Source organism: Scophthalmus maximus, chromosome 2 (assembly GCF_022379125.1).
Source record: "Scophthalmus maximus strain ysfricsl-2021 chromosome 2, ASM2237912v1, whole genome shotgun sequence".
NCBI classification, from domain to species: domain Eukaryota; kingdom Metazoa; phylum Chordata; class Actinopteri; order Pleuronectiformes; family Scophthalmidae; genus Scophthalmus; species Scophthalmus maximus.
Window position 1 is genome coordinate 6,942,501 of NC_061516.1, and position 26,420 is coordinate 6,968,920.

At 46.9% G+C, this 26,420-nt stretch overlaps 1 protein-coding gene across 3 annotated transcripts; it reads right to left on the reverse strand.

Annotated features, from left to right (window-relative positions):
* Positions 1 to 4,959: 4,959 nt before the first annotated feature.
* robo4 (roundabout, axon guidance receptor, homolog 4 (Drosophila)) lies at positions 4,960 to 25,151 on the reverse strand. Of its 3 annotated transcripts, none has more exons than XM_035626718.2 (19): positions 24,747 to 25,151; positions 20,433 to 20,759; positions 17,918 to 18,075; positions 17,000 to 17,120; positions 16,749 to 16,887; positions 16,169 to 16,296; positions 14,774 to 14,889; positions 14,460 to 14,691; positions 14,247 to 14,368; positions 13,858 to 14,029; positions 13,558 to 13,752; positions 13,411 to 13,453; positions 12,968 to 13,080; positions 11,764 to 12,090; positions 11,505 to 11,606; positions 11,229 to 11,352; positions 9,329 to 9,547; positions 8,904 to 9,250; positions 4,960 to 6,113 (listed from the first exon to the last, which is right to left on the reverse strand). In XM_035626718.2, the coding sequence occupies exons 1-19, from the start codon at positions 24,943 to 24,945 to the stop codon at positions 5,932 to 5,934; spliced, it is 3,366 nt and encodes a 1,121-aa protein (XP_035482611.2). In that variant the 5' UTR covers positions 24,946 to 25,151; the 3' UTR covers positions 4,960 to 5,931. The 3 variants fall into 3 exon arrangements, with proteins under 3 accessions (XP_035482611.2, XP_047186501.1, XP_047186502.1); XM_047330545.1 differs by having other exon boundaries at positions 8,904 to 9,247; positions 24,747 to 25,150; XM_047330546.1 differs by lacking the exon at positions 24,747 to 25,151 and adding an exon at positions 22,197 to 22,455.
* Positions 25,152 to 26,420: the final 1,269 nt, after the last annotated feature.

A 26,420-nucleotide genomic window follows, 5' to 3' on the forward strand; every position in this document is an offset into this window, starting at 1 on the left:
GATTTAATTAAAAAAAAATATATAAAAACTGGCATATTAAGTGTGTGCAATTTGCTACATCTTGACTGAATGTAAGAGAACCGTTGGGCCTTGGCAGAGACCTACGCTCCACTGAGTATACCATCCTATGTACTCATTTATATTTTGGAGCCTTTAATATTGTTTCGTCTCACGTGTGGTGGACAGGCCTTGAGGGGCTGCAGGGTTTTACATGAGGATGTGAGGAGGGACCATCGTGTCCCCGACACTGGGATCAGATGAACCCTGTGAAGAAGATCATAACCAGCCTGACGTGTCGTCCGCTTCCTCCCATCCGGAATAACACTGAGAGGTTTTCTGGTGCACTTGAAGCTCCTCGGCGTGGCTGTCGACAGATCTGTGTTGTAACAAACTCGTATGTTATATAGTATCGTATATATATTATATATATATATAAGATCAACTGAGGCTGAGACCTGTGTATTCACCGCTGTGAGTGACATCAAGGAGAGCACTTCTTATTTCTAATCCAACAACTACATGTTCTCCATTGTTATCTTAAAGGGGGAACTCAGGTGCCAATTGTATTAAATTAATCCATGAATTTTTATTTTTTTACGTGTTTAGTTTGCGATGGGATTTTAATGGGATCCACATCGTGACGTTCTCTTCAACACTCAAGATGAATTGGATTCAGGTCAACGTGGTAGAGAAAGTGCAGCACGGCTTTGTGTCGCTGCCGGCGTGACGACTGATCATCACTTGATCCAACACCACTGGATTTTTCCAAGTCCCTCCGCACGTTCCACTTCCTCTGCTCGTTGCACACTGTGATCCCGGATCACAGTGTGCAACGAGCAGTGCGGGATATGCTACAACCCCCTGCTCGGCTTAGGTGGGACGGGAAAAAATAGACCAAGAAATAATGGATGTTGATAAATCAGTGTTAAGGTGAGGCGCAACACTGTGCATCGTTTGAGTTCAGAGGCCTTAACATAATTATTTAGATCACTGGACAAAATCCAAACACTTAGAATAGTTGATGCTGATATTTGTTCATTCATTCCCTGTAACAGTCCTGATATGACTAATGTATATATCCTAATGAAGGCTCACAGATATACCAATGTATTTTCTCACAGGACTGAAGACTGCTGTGTCTGTACCACTGCCGCAATAATCCTGAGTGTTCAAAAACAATATTTTTGGACTTCCTGAACAATTTCATCATATTGGCGCTGTGCTGTATGTGTGCTGGAGGCCCAGCTCATGTCTGGTCTTAGAACGGTAATCATCCATTTAGTGAAATCACAGACTACAGGAAAGACATGCAGTAAATCGCCATGTGTGTTTGTCTGTGTGTGTGTGTGTGTGTGTGTGTGTGTGTGTGTGTGTTTGTGTGTGTGTGTGTGTTCAACTCCCTCCGGGGGTTCTTTTAACTTTCTCTCCTTTTTTCACATTCTTACGTGACAACTTAAAAGTTTCTTTGAAAGTTTCGAGTTTATAATCCATGTGATGTCCGCAGGTTGTTAACGTAAACAGAGTTCTGCCGCTGGGCTTGTGGAATAAAAAAGATAATGGATTAAATCAATCAAAAGAGAACAAACAAGAGCAAAGGACAACGGATAGGGCAATGAGAAGATTTACATTACTGACCTTCTGCGCCGTGACCCCACACCCCGTACCCTTTCCGTGCGCCCCTCAGCTTCCCTGCACCCCTCCGTCCCTCCCTCCCTTTCCCTCTCATCCAGTTATAAATCACGGCGCTCAGTCATTAGGCCGGTGTCAGGGCGGAGACGCCCACCGGGGGCTGGAGGAACAGGGCCGGCGGCCCGAGAGCCGGAGACAGGAAAGGGGAGGGGAGGGGGATGGCATCGTTTGAAGACATCATGCTCCCTCATTCCAAAATGCAACACACCAATTCCCATGTTAATTTGCCGCGCGACAGCGGAGATAGATGTCTGGGACTCCTCGGCCGATGCCACGCACACAGAGACGCTCAAACGAAGCCATTGCGTAGGCGACAAGGTCAGTGGATGGAGAAGGTAAAGGATTAAGTGGCGTGCATCCAGCGTGCGAGTGATGAGCAATATTGCATTTCACGCTTTTATTTCCATCAACTCGTGTCATGGACATAAGCTCCGCCAGACAGTAGACTGTGATCTGTATACACGACGTTCCGTATGCCACGGACACGGGACACTTTGTTCCGTCATCACAATAATCATAGATCATCACTTCAGTATCCCAACACAGCCACTGAACCTGTGGATTTTTGGGCATCGCATCAACTCACCCTGAGGAGTGTCACGTCACGCAACCACTTCCACCGGAAGAAAGGAAATCCCGCGCACTGTGAGTGAAGCTTTGCTAATTGTACAGTGTGTTTACTTGGTGTTGCCACTTGGAGACACTATCAGTTTGTCACTGTTCAACACAACCCCCCCCCCCAGCGTCTGAGAGAACGTCGTCCCCTCGGTTTCTCAGGATTACGCAATAAAATGAACGGGGACAAGAAAGAAATCAGTGGAAAACCGTCACTTTGTCTGAGGGACCAGTTGTCACAGAGAGCTGATGGACGGCTGGTTTGGACAGACTTGGTTTTCTCAGCACACCAACAATGGGATAAAAAAAAAAAAAAAAAAACACAGACACAAGGATGCATCTGGAGTCCTGAGTCCGTGTCTTCCAATAAATGTGCTAATGTGCAAAACACCTGTGTGTGTGTGTGTGTGTGTGTGTGCGTGTGTGTGTGTGTGTGTGTGTGTGTGTGTGTGTGTGTGTGTGTGTGTGTGTGTGCGTGTGCGTGTGCGTGTGTGTGTGCGTGTGTGTGTGCGTGGAGGCGGTCAACAGGCCCTGGGTGAGTGACGGGGCAATAATGAAACAGATCACCCATATGGGGCCATTGATTCCCAGTTAATTGAATGATGACCACTTTAGCATGCAGCGGCACAGTTCCCCTGAGCTGTCAGTCAGACTGCACTGGCTCGGCCTCCTATTAGCATGTCCTGTGTCGGACAAGGTATCATCGAATCAATATGCTGCGAATACACTGCTACTGTATATTTATCTCAGCGCTGCATCGACATTGTCTCCGCATCATGTTGTGTTCCCTTTGAGTTCTTTGATTCCATTTGCTTTGATCCCGCGTCGAATCCTGTTACTTCTGTGGCGGTGAAACCTCGTTTCCCCCCCGAGATCAATACAGGTTCCATCGTATTCTATGAATGGTGGTGCCAGGAAAAGTCATCGGACTGAAAGTGAACGACTGAGGCTTTTAACCACGACAAGCTGACGATTCAAATGTCTCCGACGAAACTGCTGAACGGTTTCACACACTGACTGTTGCAGAAAGTGCTAAAAGGGCTGAGTTTCATGAGCAGGGTCGTCGTGTCCCATGATGTCGGACAGGCTGGTGTATAATACGTCTGGAGGCCCAGCTCATGACACACACACACACACACGTGGTTTTATGTCTGGTCTTAGAACGGTGATTATCCATTTAGTGAAATCATAGACTACAGGAAAGACATGCAGTAAATCGCCATGTGTGTCCCTCCGTGTGTGTGTGTGTGTGTGTGTGTGTGGTTACAGGACATGTCCAGTATAGTGTGTGGTCTGGTCGTCAGTGTGTGTGTGTGTGTGTGTGTGTGTGTGTGTGTGTGCGCGCGCTGGAGGGCTTCATGTGGAAACATATGGTCTTTAGTGAAAAGTGACAGATGAGGGATAATCCCTTTGGCAGTCTAGTTTCCACACACACACACACACACACACACACACACACACACACACACGTAATCCAGTATTTGCACTGATGCACAGCATACTGTACATATTGTGAACGCAGCACAATGTGTAGTTGAGCAGTTTAAAGGTTGAATGTTGTGTTAGAACGTCTGTTTTGTCTGATTTCGCTCTCATCTGAGAATACCTGCAAATCACACAGGCTGATGGATCTTCAAAAGGAAATAAAAAAAGACATGAGAAACTTCTTTCTTTCATATCTTGGACTGAGGTAAAGGCTGCTCCGCTCTTTAGAAGGAAAAATAAATGACCCCTGTACCTCACACATTCCTACGTCGGGTTTTTTTTTTTTTTTTTTTTCAGCTCCAGTAATTATGGACTCGTTTTTTTTATTACTCCTCGCATAAATTCTGATTCTGGCCCCAGCTTACAGACGAAAACAGACAGCAGAGCACTTCTTAGCCCAACCCCCCCCCCCCACTCTCCTTTGACCCCGAGTAACCCAGATACAAGACGAGGATTACTTCGGGGGGGGGGGGAAGGAGCATGTCGGTGCCTCGCGGCCGCGCGACAACACAACTCATCGCTGGACACGAAGTCGTCGAGGAAAATCGCATGAGGTCTTAGTGCGCGAGCATCTGCTGCTGCTGCAGCCCCCTCCTCAGTGATGCGCTCGCACCACTTGTTGGATCAGAACATCAGAACAAGCGGGGGAAAAACAATCTGCTCTAATCAGGGAGGGCCGACAAGAAGAAATATAAGATACACACCGAGTTTAGGAATTACACTTATCCCCGGGATTTGTAGTAACAGAACATTGATCACGGTTTAATTATTCCCTCCGATGGGTTTGTAATTAGGATCCATCATCAGCCGCTGCAGCACTGCTTGCCTCGGTTAGTGGAGCCGAACTGACGAGGCCTAAACACCACCTTCACGCTCCGCGTCGCCATCGAGAACAACGGGCTCGATGGGAATCCGGCCCCGCAGGACGCAGGGGGAGGGGGTGCGGACTGTAAAGATACATTACTTCCTCCAGTGGAACCCCCCCCCCCCTCCCCCGCCCAACGCATCCTGTCAGAGTGAGCGTGCTCCGCATATCATCGGAAGGGCGTTGTTGACATGGCGGTCGGCGTTCGGAGCGTTCTGTCTCTTTCGAACTGGGAAACGCCGCCGGAGGAAACCAGAAGGATTTATTCATTTCTTGCCAAGAAGGTCGGGTCCTTGTGCAAAGTGTTAAACTCATTTCAGTCAATACAACGATTTTATTCAAAACTTTGAAGCACACCTGGAATGGACCGTGTACAAAAACAAATGCAAATTCTTACAAAACGTAAAACTTTAATGCTACTACCATTAGTGAATCCATATATATATATAGATATATATATCTATATATATATATATATATAGATATATATATACATACATATATGAAAAACATCAGGCAGGACTAAGACTAAGCACAGAGCACTTTCATTTAAAATACTTTCTGTTGTATTCTTACTAAAATTAAAGTCGGTTAAAGGGACAAACCTAAGTTAGTTCAAGTACACGTGATGATACAAAATGACACGTGAGCTACAGTACGACGAGGAGCGCACTTTGTGTAACAGTTCAAAACTGGACAGGGTGCGTGAGGACGAATAAAAATAATCATCTCATCATAGAAAAGAATATTCAGAACGTGAAACATGGAAGACAGTATATGATTTGGAGCCTTTGAAATTCTTTAAATAACATCTGTTGAATGCGCTGCATATTTACACGTGCTCAGTGACTCAGTCTGGAGAAGATCGGCGCGCAGCACTAGTGGCCGCCGCCTCTCCGACTCTCCGTCTTTCTGGCCTTGTTCACAACACCCCGGCTGAGGGCGTCGTGAGGGAGGGGTCTCATTATCCGCTTCTCCGACGAGAGGAGACCTCAATCACAGTCACCCGAAGGATGTAAGAAATAGTCGTCGGACTGTCCCCGAGGTACACAGACGACCGACGGCAGACGTGCGTCTCCTGGCAGAGGTGTTCCAAACAACAAGGGGTGGGCTCCAATTATGTTTCGTCTCCAGAGATTGATCTCGTCATGCGTGGGAAATCCCTACCCTTCAATATTGTTTCCGACACGTTCCCGGATGTAAATCGGTCGCGTCCGACCCCTCACGCTCGCCGTGCACTTCCCATGCTGCCGCGAGGTGTGTCCGGAGCTCCGTGCCTAAGCGCTGAAGGGTTTGGAGCCTCCGCCCGGATAGCGGGCCCTGTGCTGGGCCTGCATCCCCTCCAGCCAGGCCATGCTCCAGTCCCACGCCGGGACCGGCTCCGGCTCCCCGAACGAGTCGCCGTCTGCGTGGAACGACGGGTACAGGGCGCTGAGCGGGGAGGCCGGCGGAGAAAAGTCTGAACACAGAAGAGGGGGACACGTTGACATGCTTTCCAGTGTCAGGGAGGGAAATCATATTAGAACAGAAAACCGCTCCGCCTCTCACGGCGGCTGACAGAATGAATAAACACGTGGAGGGGCACCTTTCATGCCGACTCTCCGGGGGGAAGCAAATTTGGTAGCTGCTTCGAAGCGGCAGTCGGTCTGACAATAAAACTATTCTAATATCCTCCAGGCAGCAGAACTAACGGTGCCATCTCACATCAGCCACTCTCTGGATTCTAAAGGTACTGGCACATTTCAAAGGCCTCAGAGAATGTAGCCGGCCATGAATAATAATGGTTCGTTTCAGGCCCAGAGCCTGGAGCCGGAGAGGCCCTGCCAGTGAGACTGCATCCGGCACTGGTGCCCAGTCTGGAACGAGCGTCCAGTGTTTCCTTATCGTGTTGGTCCACACTGTTCTAATCCTTCCTAGTTGTATCCTGACTGACTGGACATTTAAATCATATCTTTGGTTTTGGTCAACTTGAAGCTGAATATTTTCTTAGCCGTGACACTTTGTGTTCGAGGAGAAGAACTGGTCGCAGCTCGGGATCAACGAGTTTTCATTATCGGATGAGGAAGTCAGAGCAGCGATCGTGGTCGAAACGCCGTCACACCCCCCTGGGGTGTGTCCGATGAACAACGTGAAAATATTAAAACACTTGTCTGCAAATGTTTTGCATCTAGTTTTCATACTCGCAGTGATACAAATGTTTTGGCAGTAGCAACACATTTTAAATGAGTGAGAGTACTCTTAAAAAACAGTCGGATGAAATGTGTTGATGTGTGTACGGCTGCAACTAATGATTATTTTCATCATCGATTCATCTTTTCGACTATTTTCGCTATTAATCGATTAGTTGTTTCGTCCATAAAATGTCATGAGATGGAGAAAAATGACGATCGTGTTTCCCAAAACCCCAGGAGGATGTTTTGTTTTGTCCACACACCAAAGATATTCAGTTCACTGTCACGGAGGAGCAAAAGAAACCAGAACATATTCACATTTAAGAAGCTGAAATCAGAGAATTTTGAAAGCGATTAATCGAGTGTCAAAACGAATTAATTTAGTAGTCGATTACTAATCGATTAATCCGTCAACTGTTGCAGCTCTAGATGTGTGAACTAATCGCATGAAATAATAGCCAGAATGGGTTAAGACCGTCCATCCTTCCTTCCATCTCCTTTCTTCCGCTCGTATGAGATAAGAAAATTCGCCGAGTCACGCGAAAGACAAGAGTTAAAAGTTTGGCAAACGGGAGAAAAGTGAGCGGCGCCTCCAGGGAGAGCAGTGACTGATGAAGTGACACGGGGGGGAGCATGACTCATCTGGAGGTTCAATCTCCTGAAAGGCCCTAAGTGATTGCCTGGTTCCACCTTCGATATTGGATTGAATGTCTTTGTTTCTCCGAGCAACAGACACATGCACAACCACTGACGAACATCAATGTGCACACACACACACACACACGCACACACACACACACACACACACACACAAATGCTGGAGAGGAGTGTGAAAACCTTCAAACTTTGTCTTCAGAAACTGAAAAATGAGCAGAGCACGCGTAATCAACATTTCATGGCTGTGTGTTCGTCCGCCTGAGGCAGTCAGGGTGGTTCTCGGACAGAGAGCGCCATCTAGTGGAGAGATGCCGTGAACACAACAGGACGGGAAGCTCTGATCCGAGGAGCCGGGTTCTGAAACGTGTCACCGGCAGTTCTTGTTTAACACTTTTAGAGCCGCAACAGTTATTAGAAAAATCGATTATTAATCGATCACTAAATGAATCGCCAACTATTTTGATAAACGATTAATCGGTTCAAAGTCAAAATTCTCTGATTTCACTTTTTAAATGTGAATATGTTCTGGTTTCTTTTGCTCCTCTGTCACAGAAAACTGAATATCTTTGGCGTGTGGGCGAAACAAAGCTTCATCTTGAGGTTTTGGGAAACACGATCGACTATTTTCACAATTTCACGGACCAAACAACCGATCGATTTATTGAGAAAATAATCGGCAGATCAATCGATTATGAAAATAATCGTTAGTTGCAGCCCAAATAAGACATCGTCTTACAGCAACTGCCACAAAAATAAATTGACTTACAGAATAGAAGCGGAAGAAAAATTATGTTCGTTTTCTTCAGACATTCTTCAATCCCCCCCCATGATTTCATAAGATCATAAATCAAACAAAAAAACTGAAATAAAAATAAAAACAAGTGTGTGTGTGTGTGTCTGAGGATTGATATTATTATTCCTGTGGCACAGATCTACACACACACTGTTACTATGACCAATGTACTTTATTTCTAGTCGGTACACCATCCCACTCCCACACACTTCTTGTCTTCTCTCTCTCTCTCTTATTACACAATAATTACTTCATGTCATATCACATCTCTTGTTTCTTCATACAATATTTGTTCTATCGGCGCTCCTCACTGCCCGTCCTGAGGGAGGAACCCCTCCTTTACTTTCTGCTCTTTTTGTTTCGTACTTCCTTGTAGAAAATAACAAGCCTGGATCTTATGATCCAGATAAAGAGTCTAAAAATAGAGAGTTTAGTTTGTGGACTATTTGTTGACTCTGATGCAAATTACATTTTTTTGGCAGTGTATGAATTAATAAGAAATATTAAAATTAGATAAACAAATATAACTAAATGACCTCAAGTTACTTCAAGACCACAAGACCAGTCTTTTGAGGTGTGTGTGTGTGTGTGTGTGTGTGTGTGTGTGTGTGAGTGTGTCTCTGCTTACCTGACAAAGACGCTCCACTCATCGTCTCTCCCGCCGCAGCCAGCAAGCGGGCAAAGTGGGCGCTGTCGCTGGTGTAGCAGCTGTCCACGGAGCTGATGAGGCTGGTGCGGGCGCTCGCCGCGTTGCCGTCCGTCGCCGTGCTCCAGGTGTTCCACAGCGAGCTGTCCCACTCGCTGTAGCAGGAGGAAGGTGTGCTCTGGACGCGGGCGCGTCGCAGGCCAATCGGGGGAGCGTCGGGCTGCCCGGCGGCGCCGTGGTCGTCCACCAGCTGGGAGGCGTGCGCCGGGCCGCACAGGTAGGCCGAGAAGGGGTGGGACAGGAAGGGACGCTGCTCGGGTAGAGCACTGCTGACCGAGAGGGGGGACATGGTCAGCCTATCACAAACACGCCAGCTGCATTCAACAAACGCCCGCGCCGCATCTCACCTGCATCGCTCCGGTTTGGGGCAGAGCTCCAGGTACTGGGCGGCTTCCTGTGCTGTCAGTGTGCCACCGTGGTCCTCGTCCAGTGACCCGGGGTGTGATGCAGGACACAGGTGGCCGCGGCAGGGGCGGCTGAGCCCCGGTGGGCCGCGTTGGCCTGGTGCGGCACACACCGACTGGAGAGAGCCCGTGTCCACCGTCAGCTTTGTGGAGCGACTGGAGCTGGGGACGACGCAGGACATGGATGATTTTTTTTGTTGTTGAATAACGACAATCTTTTAATGCATGTTTCGAAATTCAAGTATTCTGGCTTGTGGGCTGGCAACGGTTATATCTTTGTCTGTTTTGCCTTTTGGTAAAACGCCTTGTTGGTTTCACTATGTGTGAGTGTGATGTATCTTGTTCCCTCATCAGAAGATTCATAAACGCTGCATGTGTCTTCCCTCTCCGCCAGGATAATTAAAATATATTCATAAAACTAAGTGCTACGCGATATTTATTTAGCGACTGCGAGGCTGAGACAGGACATAAATAACACACTGGAGCAGCGAGGACCACTTTCCGTGATTAAAAAGGGAACATATTTATATAACTCTGATTCAATGTCTGACATACACTAGGATGGGGTGTTTTTGCTCGAAAGATAATTAAAATATATAGTAATTCCACTATACTGTATAATTCTGTAACTGGTGTCAGTGTTGGGATCAATAATCACTTATGGATCTGCGTCAGCATTTGAACCTCTTGAATTTCCTAACATATCCATGTAAGGAATTTTAAAAATTCAAGTTACTTTATAAGAATTAAATTGATTTTTTTCAATTTTTTTGGATACTTTGTTCCCAATGTGTGGTTTGGACTGGACTCTATCGATAGGCAGAACAACTGGTCCAGTTGCTCCTGATTCGTCACCTTGTGTGGAGAACTAGACCTGGACTGGTGAGAATCTCCACAGGCACAGGAATATTTCATCCCAAAGCAACAATTCAAATATTAATCATTAATTATTTGTATTTTTTTATGTGGACTTCCTGTCACCCTTTGCTTCGCAGTTTCTCATTTCACTATTTTGCCGGATTTCTGCTGTGACAGTGTGGCTGGAACTGTTTTCACCAATAAGAAATGATCAGGGCTGCAACTAACAATTATTTTCATTATCGCTTTATCTGTCGATCTTTCTCTCGATTAATCGATTAGTTGTTTGGTCCATAGATTGGTGAAAAATTGTAAAAAAGGTCAATCCTGTTTCCTCAATCCCAAAATGACGGTTTGTTTTGTCCACACACCAAAGATGTCCAGTTTACTGTCACAGAAAATATTCCGAAATTAGAGAATTTTGACTTTTTTTTTTTCATAAAAACTACTTGAACCGATTGATTGATTATCAAAATAGTTGGTTAATTTAGTAGACGATTACTGTGTGTGTGTGTGTGTGTGTGTGTGTGCGTGTGTGTGTGTGCCCATGTCTTAGTCCTTCCAACAGGGCGAAACATACTCAGAGGGAGGCAGTTAAGATTATCTCTGACCAATCATGCACTGTGGAGACTGGGTGAGACGATGTACTGCAGGGAAGCCCAGTTTAATACACCTTGTTCTTCAGCCTTTTTCATCTCAGAGGAAACAACTCGTAGCAGGACTATCTTGTGTGAGAGCTACACTCCGCTGCACAGGAGCGGATCAGTCCGCGGAGACATGCAACATTGATAACGTATATGAGTGAGCAGGCTTACTGCAGGTACTCTTCTCTTTAGGAACAGAGTCTGCTAAATCCACATCCCTCTCCACAAACTGACAAATCGTAATTTGTCCCGGCGTCCGTGTGCTCCAGTCTTCCGTCATATGAAATGTTCACCTGACCTGCACCCCTGGTTCTCTGCCACCCCCGGTGTGTTAGTCTCACCCTTCATCTGAGGTGGAGCTGAGTGTGTCGCCGGGCGGTGGCGGTGGAGGGGGCAGCATGCCGACCAGGTGAGCTGAGGCCGAGTAGTGCAGCAGGCGCGGGCAGCCCGCCACCTCACCACACTCTGGATTCACAGCGGGACGGACGAGTTGGAAGGAAATGCATACATAGTTAGCAATTACGGGTGACAACATATTACTATTATGACGTCAGATGTGTGTTATGCTACACGTTGTAGCTCAACTATGGAGGTCAGTGTTTCAGATTGCGTCGTACCATGTCGGCCTGGTGGTATGTGACTGAGTCTCTGCCTGTACACACTGGATGGACACTGGTTCCTGGTTGGCAGTGTGGGGACGCTGTTCACTGCATGCAACTCTGGGAGGAAAACGAAAGAGGGAGTCTAGTGCTGATGGACATTGATGCCGGTGCACATCTTCACGTCCACTACGTAACAATGTGTCGGAAGACAAAGACGGAGGACGATGGGTATACGGTTAACAAACTCGACTAGAGGAACTGACGTCACGCTCACCTTGCTTGCTGTGGCTTTTCTCCCACGACTCCCTCAGCACACCCATCCTGGGCTGCGGGCGTATGGCCTGTTTCCACGGCAGCAGCTCGCGGCTTCCGAGCGGCGGGCTCTGTGCGGCGGGCGGGGAGAATATCCGGATGGTCTCGGCCCCGTGCGGATGCGGCAGGCCGTGGGGCATCTTGGGGCGACGCCCGGGACTGCTGAAGGTCTTGAGGCCGTTGCCCAACAGGTCCACGTAGAACGTGCCGTAGACTCCGCAGCTGTCCGTCACAATGGGGACGACTGGGTCCAGGCCGCCGGGGATCTTCTGATGGGAGACTGGGAGGCCTAGTGAAACACAGCGGAGAAAGTACGGTGACAGTGTACGGTCCACACACGTTTATGGGCGTGATATTTACCGTTGCGAGTGAGAAATGATGACATAGGGAGACAAACTATAAGAACACTATGTTGTCGGTTTGTTTATTCCGATGCTGCCTTTTGTTTCTGCTCTTCTCTGTGTCCATACAAACACTGGACTGAGGTCACTTGTATGCCACTGTATGCCACGCCTGACAGCAATTCTTGCCCCATATCTTAGAAATATCATTCTATGATAGAATATATCATATTATTTATTATTATTAATATGTCAAGGGAAAATAAGGGAAAGGACATTTTGTACTGTATCATGAAAGAGATGTTTATTGTGTGGTCCCTATAAATCACTCATTTAACTCGCTTTTTAGAGGCTGGTAAAGCATGTTACCATGGCTACCAAAATCATCTCGTGTAAATATAGACCACAGTTTGTCGTTTATCCTCATCGGCTGTGCGGTCGCTCTGTGGGCTTTCACACCACAAACCCACCGTATCCCCTTGGAAGGGGACCAGGACCGCGGAGGGGGGTCTCTGCCCAGTTTCTGGTCCGACTCCACAAGAGTTTGATTGACAGCTTCCACAACCAGCATGAACAGACACACCAGAGTTCATTTGATCCAAACAGCTTCGGAGCCTCTTACCACAGCCAGTGGTTTAGATCAGCGTTAAAGGGGCAGTAAGCGATTTAAATCCAATACACTTTTTGTAAAAATCGGGGAATGTTTCCTCACGGCCCGCTAGCAGTCGGTTCTGTGCGTGTCGCTTTATTGCCCTTTAAAATGTATCTTTGTCTGTCCAACATTGGTCCAGCAACTCAGTCACAAAGTGTCATTCTTTCACTCACTGGTGCTCCTGATCCCTGGATGTTTCTGACCCTGGGCCCACAAGTCCTGATACTTCTGGCTGAAGGCGGGTCTCCAGCCCCCAGAGACCCAGGGGGAGTCTGGAGCCGCCATCCTGAAGAGGAGGAGGAGGAAGCACACGTCAAACCAAAAGGAACAAAAAGGCGCTGGCGAATTCAATACAGCCTGTACTGTTTAATACTGTCAGTTTCATAATCCACAAGTCATCCAATATGAATCGAAAACACAAAGACAATGGGCTCGACATCATGTTGTTCAAGTGAACCTAAGATTGACAGCTTGATCTAACACCTGATCTGAGCATCAGATTTAATGCACATACATACATAGATTACAAGTGTCCTGAAACTATTTCGGTTTATTTTTGTGATTTCAACGTGATTAAAGTTTTTACAACAAGCTCTGCCAGTCATCAGCACTTTACCTGTGCTTAATAATGAGATCCTCACTGGCCAGTCTGTGCAGACCTAAGGGAAATAAAACCACTAGATGTAACATGACTTCATGACTTTTTATTTTTTTGTTTAATTTTCCATAACGAGCATCTTCTAATATGATATAAGATACGCACCCTTCGCCTTGCCATGTCCCGGCAGCAGGTGGCCCGTCCGGCTGTGGCGTCTGAAGAGGTAGACAGCTGCGACCATCAGAATGCACCACAGGAGGGCGCCGATGCTGCCGATCAACACCGGGTCCTGGAGCAGGGCCAGGACCTGGGACAGTCGCCTCTGGCTGTCGGACTCAGGGGGGCCACCCATCTGGGGGTCTGAGAGGCGGACAGGGGGCAGGTGAAATCAGTCATGAGGGCATGACGACAAGATTGTGTTTTTATCCTTGCGGCTAAATTTCCCGGACGTGCTGTTTTGCTCACCGATGACAAATCCATGGGGGCCGCTCTGCGCTCCCACTCCAGCTCCGTTGACGGCTGCTATGCTGAGCCAGTACCGTTTGCCCGGTGCGAGAGCAGAGACGTCGAGGCTGTGCTGGCCACTGGCCACGGTCCAGTTCTGGTACCGCTGCTCCTCAGACTCCGCACACCACACCTGAGCACAGACAGTTTGCATCTTCAGCACAATCCTGGGACCATTCATTATTTTCCTCCAACGCTCTACTTAAATACTTCTCACACAAACACCGAGGATTTCCGAGATCATGTTTATTACTGCAGTGGGACCATGCAGTCATTTCCACTGTGCAGGAGCCGATTAATACATTGGCGCGTCGGGATCTGTGAAGCTGTGCTGTTCCTCTGGTGGTTACCTGGTAGCCTCGGATGACGCCGTTGTGGGTTTCATGAGGGGGAGGCTCCCAGCTCAGGTGGATGCTGTTGTTCACGTCGTGGCTCACGGTGATGGACACAGCCAGCGGAGCGGCACTGGGAACTGTGCAGTATGATAAAGGTAACATGGTGAACGCGAGTAATGAAAGGCAAAAGAAAGGACACAGCCACTCGGGAATTCAGCCGCTTCTCACCCGTCTCCGGCACTCTGAGGTGCCGCGTGTTGCTCTCCCTGCCGTACAAGTCGCTGCCATAGGGGCGGACTTTGAACTCGTACTTGCAGCCCCTCTTTAACGGGCCCACCTGAGTCTGGAAGCCGGGCAGTGTCACCCTCTTCGCTGCCCAGTCCGAGCCGGCAGGCAGCAGGGAGCGATAGAGCACCTCAAAGCCTTCGAGGTAATGCGGCTTGGCCGGGAGGAACTGGAGCTGGTCGCAGAGAATAGAAAGAAAAAAAATGAAATATATTCATGTTCATTCTCTGTAACCCAGTGCAGCAGCGTTCCCGTACCTTCCATTGAACTAGGGACGTGTTGGACCCAGGGGCCACGATGGAGACGTTTTCCAGACTCACTCGCAGCGCAGACAGCTCTTTGTGAAGGTCTTTCTGGGTGGTGCTCGCCGCCTCTGGAACACAAGTTTTATTTCAATTTAGTTTTTCTGAATTCATTCATAAATTATGGACACATGGGGCAAGATGATAATATTGTGGTCTGAGGCCTCTCAATAGTTCCCGGAAGTGAGGAGCAGCAGAACCGTCTGTGTCGCACTTCCGAAGGGTGAGACGTTAAAATAATCAGCTTGTACGTATTATCAGCACATCTGAATCAAATGAACATGCGCGTCAAAGCATTTTAGTGGATTATGATTACTGATTATTTCTGATTTTAAAAAACGTATTGCCTAACTACATAGAGTAACTACATAGGCAGGTCGGTCTGCTATATTGTAAATCGATGCATGTATTGATTACTAATTACCAAAAATCGATTCAACGATGGATTCTTTGTGCTTTGCTCATTGTGGGATTTGTTGGGTTTGACCTGTAATATTGTAACATAAACCTCACTATGTAAAGTGCCTTGAGACAATGCGTGTTGTGATATGGCGCTATGCAAATAAAATTGGATTGAACTGAATTCTAATTGCGCGCCAAGAACTTCGGGGAAACTACCTAAATCTGCATTTTGGACTTCCGTCGTCGCGACTCTCATTGGACAGCTCTGCTCTCATGTCATGTCAGACTAGGCCACTCCCTCCTGCTCTGAATCACCTGCAGACTCCATTCACCTGGCATGCCCCGCCCACACATTCACCTGCTCCTCATCAGCCAATCAGCCCTTCAGTATATATACCGGTCCATTCGCTCACTTCTCTGCCACATTGTTCAGTGTGCGTACCTGCTCGCCAGCATTTTGTTAGTCTGATTCTGCCTGTACGCGTTTCCACCTGCCACTGGACATTGCTATTTTTTATATATATATTTTTTTTAACCCCTACTGGATTTGTTTGCTTCGATAATTGACTACCTGGTTTGACGCCTGCTTGTCCATTAAACCCTGTTTTTGCACCTGAACTTTTCGTCGTGGCATTAGGTTCCTGCCTGTCATTTTGTGAAAAGCCTGACCCATATTAGAGCTCATTTGTGTGACCCAAAACTTGAATGATTTCCAAACAGGGGAGTGAACCTGCAAACAGGTGAATCAGAACCTGTCTGACTTAGTCGACGGGCTTTTCACCGATCATTTGAAGCATTTGAGGTGTCGCCAGTCTGCAATGAAACTGAAACCGGAACCACTGTCTGTGTCCAAAACCTGACCACTATAAAATGAGTAGGGGGTAGTGAATGGGGGGGGGGGGTGATTTCGGACACGGCCACTGTCGGCCCTCTCAGACTTGATCTTACCTTCGACCAGCAGCTGAGCGCTGGCGGTGACCACTCCCACGTCATTGACGGCGGTGCAGATGTACTTCCCAGCATCCTGGGCTGTCACATAATGGATCTGGAGCGTCTGGTCTGGGTTCACAAGATATCTGGGGGGGGGGGGGTTTCCAAAATAGAGAGCAGTTATTATCAAATCTATTGTCCCAGGGGGAAAAAATACTGTAAATTAGATTCATCAAGAGATTTTAATTGGTATCACTTTCAGCCAAAACATCTTGGATGCAGCCGGTGACGTCATTTTGAGCCCGAGTGTGCGCAGCAGTGATCTGTCAATCAAGACGTCTCACCACGTTTTCATAGCATCAACTAACTCATTCAAACCGAACTTACCGGGCAAATTGAACAGTTTGACAAACACGAGTGTGATACGAACTACTACATCTTTGGGAAAAATTTATACAAATAAAGATTTTTTAATTTGGCCCATGGCCAAACTGCTATCATGGAGGCAGGGTTTATGACCTATACTGCAGCCAGCCACCAGGGGGCGATCTGAGCTGTGGCATCCTCCATGTTAATTCACAGTCTGCATTTCTTGTACCTGCCGTTGGGCAGTGGCCCCTGCTCTCTGCTCCAGACCACCGAGGGTGGAGGGTCTCCCTTTGCTTGGCAGAAGAACTGGGCAGACTCCCCCGTCCGCACCGACACATTCTCTGGCTTCAGCACCAGAACAGGTTTGGCTGCGGGAGAGGAGAAGATGAAATCCGAACTGCGGTTTTTCTTCGTCGGGTTAAAAAAAGGATAAGGCGCCACATTCAAAGCGGGTAACGCTGAAGCAGAACACGGTCTCACCGAGCACAGAGAGCCGAGCCGCTCTGCTCTCCCTCACTCCCACAGTGTTACTGGCCACGCACACATACGCTCCAGAGTGGTTCTTCTCCGCAGGGGCGATGATGAGCTTCCCGCTCAGCTCCTACAGGACAGGCACAGAGCAGACAGGTCACAGCTTCACACACAGATCTGAACATGATCTTGGCGGCAAAACCCCTAGATCATCTGGCCGCGTTGGTGTGACAACGTCCAGGTCCAGTGCATGAGGGGTCAGCCCGCTGCCCCTGCCCCCAGCAGTGCACAGGCCCAGGGCGCGTCGAGACCAGCCAGGGGAGCGTGCGTGGGTGCAGGGTTAAAGGGACATCAGGGAGGAGGGCGATTGGCTGCTTCTGTATGAAATATGTTTGGCCTGGGCAGTGGACATGGAAACTCCAGGTGGTGTGAATTGAAACGGAATAATCGATGGAGTGGATGCTGATTCAGGAAGACGGAAACCGTGGATGTCTTGAGCAGAAGTATTTATTACAAGAGCTCAGTATTGAGGAGACGTCCGGTTCGCTACACAGATCGACAGGTTCACGGTGTTCGGCGTCCCAAGACAGTCTGCCCGTCCCCGGTCTCTGTAGTGTATTTAGCTTTGAGTAATGCCGACCATCTCCCCGCGACTATGGCGCCTCGAGTGTGACATCAGCTGCTCAATGATTGTGTCGGCTTGCCATAGATGAGATGGCCTTGCTTGGTGCCTGAGAAGACTCGTCCTAAGAGTTTCTCAGGAAGGATGGACGGCAATTCCTCAACATGAATAAGCGTGTTGGTGAGTCCACACACAGCCAGAATAACACTGTAACGAAAACCCAGTCCAAGTGCAACACGATCGATGAAACGGGAGACGTAAAAGAACAAAGAAATACATTTCATTCAGCGGGGGAGAGGTCTTACAGTGTAGTGGTGGTCACTGCTGTTGAGCGGCAGGCCATCCTTCTTCCAGATGACGTTGGGCTCGGGGTGTCCCACTGGGGGGCCGCAGTTTAAGACGGCCACGTCCCCCTCTGCCACCTCCACGTCACTGGGCTCCTGGCTGAACTCCTCCTGCAACCCTGCAACGCAACGCAACACGAGCCAGGCTCAGGTCTCAGGACTACACTGAACCGTTGACGTAACGCTTCTGATTAGTTTGTCTGTCTAGTTATCCGCGCCGGGTGAAGTGGAATTAAATCAATCAAATGAAAATGTTCCGTTTTCATCTTCGTTGTTAGGATCTGTGTCTATTTCTCACATGTCCAACAACCTCCTTCATGAAATCACATTTCAATCTGATGCTACTGATATATTTATTTTTCTTCGCCCATGTTCCACCCTTCCACCAAGTTTCGTAGAAAACCGTTCTACATATATATATATATATATATATATATATATATATACAAACATCAGTGTGATTTCTCTCCCCATGGCAGTAAACCAGCCTTTAAGCCTGTTAGCCATTAAAGTGACATGGTTTTTTTTTCTACTTACAGCAAACCCTGTGTTTAATTGGAGCAGCAACTGATGACTATCTTTGTTATTCACTGATCTATTGATTCTTCTACGTTTTCAACTGACTCGCTCATTTTGTCTATAAAAGGTTAGTGTGGAAGATGCTCTGTCCGTCAACTGATCGATAGAGCAATTGATCATTGGATGTCTAGTGGAATGGAGATGACGTTGCAGTCATGAAGCTCCTTTTTCTGCTCTTTCTGCCTGTTTCCGTGCCAAAGCACGTGGCTTCATGTTAACTTAACTTAGCTGTGGGTCCTGTAGAGAGTCGGAGACGCTGCGGGTCGACAGAAAAGTCAACAGTGGGGGGGCCGAGGTCAATTAGCATCACAGTACCACTCCCCGCTGCCCAGCAAACATTGACATTGTAGCCCTCTGTCGCTGTCACCGCATACATCTTCATCGGCCCTCTTTCACGCACGCACACACACACACACTCACACACACACACACACACACACACACACACACACACACACACACACACACACACACACACGCGCACACACACACACACTGTGTATGTGTATGTTTGCTACTCTGCAAACAATGGAATTTCTCCATGGGTAGAAGAGAATAAAAAATGTAACTATATTAGCAGATCATATTGGTTTTCAGAGATTGTGTTCGTCTTCAGCCCAGATGGTAAACTTTACGGGCAGATAAAAAAGAGTCACCCAACCAGGAAATGTCCTCATTGAGCAGAACAAGATAGTTTCCCTAACAATTTGATCTGCAGGAGGAAACCATGTCGTCACAAACTCTTTTATTTAGATCAATGATTCAACTCCGCTCTCACCTGGACTCTAAAGCCCGACCGATATCAGCCTTTCACAGACATATCGTATCGGACGATATTTCAAGAGCCCGACCGATGTTATCCGCCAACTGATTTGAGCCTTTTTATGTAAACATAAATGTTTGTTATAAATGTTTGTTATTGTAAGTTCTATGTATTTGGTTGTATTTGTATTCTCAGTTTATAGTTATTTATGATATATAAATATATATATCAAGCCTCAATTACATTTCTCTGTCATAAAAGTTTGACAACGACATCTTAGGAATCATTGACAGATTTGAAGAAATATATACATCGGCCAATGTATCGGCATTGAGAATGTTGTACTCCCAAATATCGATATCGGCATCGACCCCCAAAAATCCATATCTGTCGAGCACTAGTTTAAAGAGACGATGTGATGGTCAGTTTGCTGCTTCGTGCACATGATCTACTCTTTATCAGCTGAGCACGAAAAATATCTGCACCAAACGTTTCATGTTTCGGCTAAATTGGGCTGAAAGAGGAAACTGGTGGTCGAGCAGGATAAAACACTAAAGTGTATTTTGTTTCTGCCGTCATACGCTGACCAATATGAACATTTGTACTCAACAGGTACAGAACTGGGACCAGTCCTGGGAAAAGGTTGATACTTATTTCGGAATCTGGGATTCCATCCTTATACACAGTAGAGGCTTTGTGTGTTCCAGATGATACTAATCAGGTTGTTCTGGGATTATGTAAATTGTAATAGTTTCCCATTTCTTTGAGTTTTTTTCACACTTTGGATCAGCCCTGGTGGATACTGAACTCCTCAATGGAAAGATCTTGCCTGGTGATGCTATTCCGTGATATCACTTTTCTAAACAGATTACAGTGAACTGTTCGTGATCATGATCCGTGTAAAAAGAAATTATGGGCCATTTGCATGAAACTAAATTGTAAATAAATGAAAAACAGCTTCATGTAGAGTCTCAAAGTAGAGTGACCTCTTTCATACAGTCAACTAATACTTGTTTTTTTTATGAACATAGTAATAATAGCAGATTTCTGAATTGAAAAATCATTGTGTCAACCGATTATTCTCCCGTCTTCAAGACACAGATCGCGCTCGTCCTCCTCTGTACCTGATCTTACCTGCGATATACAGCGATGCATTGCGACTGGTGGCCCACCCTGCGCTGTTCCTGGCCACGCAGGTGTAGACCCCCTCGTGTGACTGACCCCTCCTGCCCCCGCCGACGCTCAAGAAGAAGAGGCTGCCCTCGGACAGCACCATGGGCTGCCACTGCCCGTCCCCGTTGGCCGTCTCCAGCGGCTGGCCGTTGCGCAGCCACTCGATGGTGGGCTTGGGGCTGCCGTCTGCCCGGCAGGAGAGCGTGGCGGGATTCCCCACCTTCACCACCACGTCAGAGGGGTGGTGGACGACGCGGGGCGGCGTCTCCTCCGCGTGCACTCTGGAACCTGAGGAGGACGGAGAGCAGGTGACAAACTGAACACTCGAAAATTTCCGCTTTAATTCCATTTGATTCTCGCACATTGCCCGAAGGGAATGATTGTTTTATGATCACGGAAGTATTACGAATTCACCTCTCCCATCACACCACCTGCAGAGGTCACTGAACTGGCAACAGAACACACGCTACTAACAAACAAGGTCTGTTTGCAGCCAGCAGCAGTGGAATGTCATTGTTCCAACTTCCCATGGACCTGGATGACCATGCTGAAGGAAACAGGGAGACTGTGATCGGCTTCCTGACGGGACGGGAGGCTCGAGGGTCCCGGGGACATCGACCACAACAAACGCAGGCTGGAACCCCCCCCCCCCCCCATTCAACGGCACATCCGCACAGAACAAAAGATACCTTTCAAGAAGAAGTTTACTCCTGACTTTTTGTCTGACTCTATTGCATTGCTCTATTTTAGAAACAAAGTTTCAGGCCAGGAAGTTTAAAAAAGATTTAGGGGAAATAGTTCCAAGTCTCAGACGTTGCTTCTCGTCTCAATGTGTAGCATCCTGCCTGGTGGATCCAGAACCAGCCGCGCAGACAAACCCTTCACAAGCCGGTGCCAAATAGAGAATATCGAGATGTTCATGAGCTGCAAAAAATTAAGAGGTGTGAGGAATGTTGTATTATTTCACATTTGGACTGAACATAATTCTTATCTGACCAAACAGTTTTGGTTGCCTTGAAATGGACCGGGACCAAGAAAAGGCTTTGCTGGCCATTCACTCACTATGGCCGGAAATGCCTCGCAATCACAACGGACAATGGCCCGTTGACCTGTCTTCACAGTGTGAGCAGAAGAGAGGCGCAGTCAACAACATCAGGGCGTCGCGGTCGACGTGTTCCCCCAAGAGGAAGCTGGAGATGCTTCTCAGTCTCCGAAAAAACAACGTGTTCCAAAGAAATAACATGTGTGGCAAAGCAAGGTGGGCTGCAAGGTGCACACACACACACACACACACACACACAAAGTCATTCCTCAGCAAAATGCCATACAACTCTGGCCAGAAAATGAAGTCAGATTTTAACAAAGGATAATAGTTGTTATTATATATTATCACATTATTGTAAAATGTAAAATGACTTTCAGGGGACAAACTGTACATGTGTAAGGTTTGAGCCCAAACAGTCTGTATTCAGCATTAGATTCAAAACTGCATCTATTGTTGCAGATTTCTGACGTTGGTCAATAACAATTCATACTTCATGGTCTTTTGGATTTTTCATAGATATATGTAGTGTGTAATATTTACTACTACAAGTCACATGAAGAGCAGGTGTGTCACTTGTTAATGTGATACTCAACAATAAATACTCACTGTATTTATCGCAGCTTGTTTATAATATTATAAGTAGGATAAGTGAATTACACATGAATTATTCAGACACTTACCGGACAGAAGAACTCCCAGTGCTGACAACCAGACGCTCATGAGAACTCTCGTGTCCATCGTTCACAGTCCGAGCTTTTTCTGATCAATGACTGTGATCAGGGCGTGATTTAAAAGAGTTATTGTCCGGCTTTCAGTTTGTTTTAGGTATAATATATGAATAATTCACTTGACCTAAAAGTGAAACATCTCTGTTCCATCATGTAACTGGGCGGCAGCTCCGTCCGTCACGCTCCTGCCCCGTGAACGCACCGGCGTTAAGGTGACGTAGACATCAGATTTCAAAATAAGATCCGTCCTGACAAAAACGTCTCACTTCACTGTACCTGACATACAGTACAACATAAAAAGGATCGTTTTTTAGCCATAGTACAGTATGTGTTGTTTTGCACACTGTATTCCTGAAAGGTTTTGGTTTTGCACGTTATTTTCTTTACGAGAAAATATCTCAGTTTTAATTTGAAAGTAAAAGCTCAGGCTTCCGGCGTTAGTCCATCTTTCTGACTGGGGCTTGACTGACGCAGTAAGTGTTGGACAACGTAGGTTGTCTGGACTAATGTTATGGTTTTATGTAATATCAGTGTCAGATTTACATTCACTCAGATATTACTGGGGACTGGGGAGGGTCTTCATGTTATTGTCAGAGTGGACATGAATGACTTGAATAAGATGTTTTATTAAATCAACACTGTTGTTATAGGTCCAGGTAATCCAGCTACCAGTGAATAAACATTATTAAATCTGCATCTGATTATAGTTTTAGGTTGCTGTTTTTAAGTCGAATCCATACAATAGTTGTGTTGTGTATCATCTATACATGCGGTCCCATTGTTTTTATTTGTTGTTTTTTTTTAATTTAATTTTTGGACGATTTGTGGCAGCAGATCTGTCAACGCTTCGACGAGGCAGGAAGCTCAGAGTCTCCCCTCGTTTCCAAACAATAGAAGGAAATGATGTATCTCTCACCCGGACGATGACTTCACCGAGTGTTTCGGTTGTTAGTAAACCAGTATTTGCGTTAGGTCTGTGTTTAATGGTTTAGTAAAACCACTTGAGCTTTATTATTATTATTATTTATTTATCTGAGATCACTGAATTGCACAGAAATGTCCTTGTACTCGGTAGTTAGAAATATTGGCTTTGTTCAGTTACAACATACCAGTTTAAATAAGGTCTATTTAAAGTGTGAGTTCACTGAAGGCAATTTCATGGCTCTCATGTCGTAAATTCCTTGTACTTGTACACTCGGCCTATAAAGCCAAATTCTGATTCCGATACTCAAAAAAAGTCAGCAGGAAACGTGACTGTGGTGATTTGACATTACTTTCCAAACTAGCGGAAACAAAAGCTGGTGTAAAAACATGTTGTTTTAATTAGTGGCTTATATATAACCAATGAATGATTTCTTGTCTAAACCATCAGACTGTATTCTATGACGCGATAAAAAACAAAACAACCTATGCTGAGTAACTTCCAAGTTCCGTCAGAGCAAAGTCACCGCAGCCAGGAAATGAGTGGACTACCACTAGTTCATTCCTCCCAATGGCTCACATAAATAAGGTATTGTTCAGTGAACTGCTCATTGTGCGGCTCAGAAAGAACCGGGGCTCAGTGATGGATGTTTATATTGATCCAACAACCCGGGCTGGATGGCCCCAGCGCCGGCCAGCTTTCAGCCGGCAACAAAGGGTTTGGAGAGGATGAAGGATGAGTCCCGGGCGAAACACAACTCATGGGAATGGCGCCGGGCTGCGGTGTGGCGATGGGAGGAACCTCTTTCAGGCCGCGGACCAAAGGTCAGCAGAAGTGTCGGAGCGGGTAACGGGGGCGGGACGGAGTGAGGGGAAGAAAGAATGTGTCAGCGACGCTGAGGAATGTGATAAAAAGTGACTTCAGAGGCAATTCAGAGTCATTTAAGTGTGTTTGGTAAAAGGATCACCAATCGCTGAGAACATGGGCAACTGCTTTATGCTGGTTGTGTACGCATGTTGGTATTTAGCCTTGAATTGGTCCAGGACTCGTTTTAATTGAGACAAACATTGTTCTGAAAAGGGACAGTGAATGTGTCCCGAAAATGTAAACGGGAGTTTTTCCTACAACATTTACGTCGTCACAATCCTAATTCACTTGACGAAGAATCCATCTCTGGAGGACAGATGCAATACTGCAACTGTTTTACGAGGCTTACACATTACATTTGTCTTTTTAAAAAAAAGAAACCCTGAGAAATGAGTCAATCAGTGTCATCATCTGTTTTTTTCTATTTTATAAAGCTGTACCATGATTTTTATTCCCAAACGTGGAATCTTTTATACAAAGCTGAACATTTTTTTCCTGAAATATCGTCTTTCCTCGGTGACAATTTAACCCAAAAGTGACCTTTTTAAAAGCTCATAAGAACATTTACGTCTGCATATGCCTTATTTTTCCCAATTAAAAAGACACTCGCTCATGAGTGATGCCATGTTTCAGACACAGCTGCAGGCCTGGCACGACAGCGCCACCGGGATCTGTGCCTCCGGTCCTGAGGCTGCGTGGGGTTCCGAGCTCACCTTTCCTGCGGAGCGGCCTGTGCCTGTGGAGCGAGTGCTGCGGTCCCGCACTGTGACGGGCGTGCTCCTTGACCCGCGTCTTTGACCTCCTGTCCGGCCCCGGCCCGGACGGGCAGATGTCCTGGCACTCGCAGCGTGGCGAGAACGCCGCCCAGGTGTAGAGGCAGGACACACAGAGGAGCCACGCGCCGACCCGCATCTTCAGTCCCACGGGTCAGCGCTTCCCGGACGCCAGAGCAGAACCCTCTGCAGCACCATCCGGACCCTGAGCCCACTCAGCGCGTGACCTGTCCCCGTGCACCAGCCGTTATGTGGAGACAGTTCAGCAGTAGGTTGTCTGCATATTCCTCAAACGTGGCCGGGAGCTCCTCTTCCCTCCCTCTTCAGTTTGGCTGCACTTGGTGTGTCCTCCCCATCTCCCTCCTCTTTGGTCCTTTTTTTCCCCCGGAGGAGGGAGAAGTTGGGGGTTTAGGTGGAGGGGGGGCAATCAAAAAAACAAGTGTCAGACCTCATGCTGGGCGAATAGTGAGGGGAAGGGGACCAAGGGGTACTGTCTTGTCTGTGCAATTCATTCTACATGGGACAAGGGGGTTGGGGGGGGGGGGGGGGGGGGGGGGGGCGTAACACAGAGAGGCTTGTTTCCCCCAAGTCACTTCACTTTCATTAATCAAATGTGACCAAAGTAATGCAGCAGAACAGGTTGTCATGCACAAACTGAATAATTCAATCTCTGTTTTCTTTGTTTTGTATATGCTGGAGCAAATGATATTACTGTGTATTAGGTCCAGACAAAAAGCAACAGCATTCCTCTCCGCTGCACGAGAACACATTTCAATTTTCATTTTTCATAAGATCAGGGGACGAAAAACGGCTACAAAAGCCCCCCCCCTACACACACACACACACACACACACACACACACACACACACACACACACACACTCCCCACCACTACCCCAAACCTCCCACCAGTCAACTAAGCCAGGCAAATTTGTAGCTGTCCGTCTGCACAGTATGAGTCTCATACATCATCTTGGCTCGGCCCTCAAGAGGAAAACACAAGGACCGAGTCAACCTCGTCAGAATGTTCTGCTTCCGTTTTCAAACACGGTCACAGTTTGTTCTGGTTAAGAATTTTGTTTTACTATTTTAAATGATGAAAATAAAGAACTTCACCACAGGACTGATTCAGAGTTCTGACTTCTGGAGCCCAATTTCATTATCAGAGCCTCTGAATGCCGTAAACCTTGTCGCCTGTGTCCGACATAGTGTTTACAATCTCTGCCATTGAGCATTGAGTACCTTGACCGATACGGGCCCTGCTGACTCTTCTATAGTCTCGATCAAGTTCAGTTACAGACTCTCTCTCTCTCTTGCTCTGCAACAGTTCTGCAAATACGCTCATCAAGACATCAATATATGTACAGTAGCATCTATTTATTTTTTGTCGTAAGGGGACGTCTGCAATGGAGATGATGCTGTGAAGAGCAGCAGACCTCACACGCAGCAGGCTGACGGACCAATGACCGCAGATGTAACTAAAAGCAACAATGGCAGCTTTGTTCCATGTGGGACTTTTATTTACTATTTATTATACCTATACTATGTATGTAGTTGACTACATGTACTGTTTTTATTTGAATGATTACACAATTACACAAATTGTAAATGTGA

Coding starts and splice junctions, on each gene's coding strand:
- robo4 (XM_035626718.2), bottom strand. CDS start 24,945: ATGCGGGTCGGCGCGTGGCTCCTCTGTGTGTCCTGCCTCTACACCTGG. Junction 18,076..20,432: donor TGCATCGCTGTATATCGCAG/GTAAGATCAGGT, acceptor GTTGCGTTGCAG/GGTTGCAGGAGGAGTTCAGC. Junction 16,297..16,748: donor GGGCCACTGCCCAACGGCAG/GTACAAGAAATG, acceptor CCCCCCCCCCAG/ATATCTTGTGAACCCAGACC.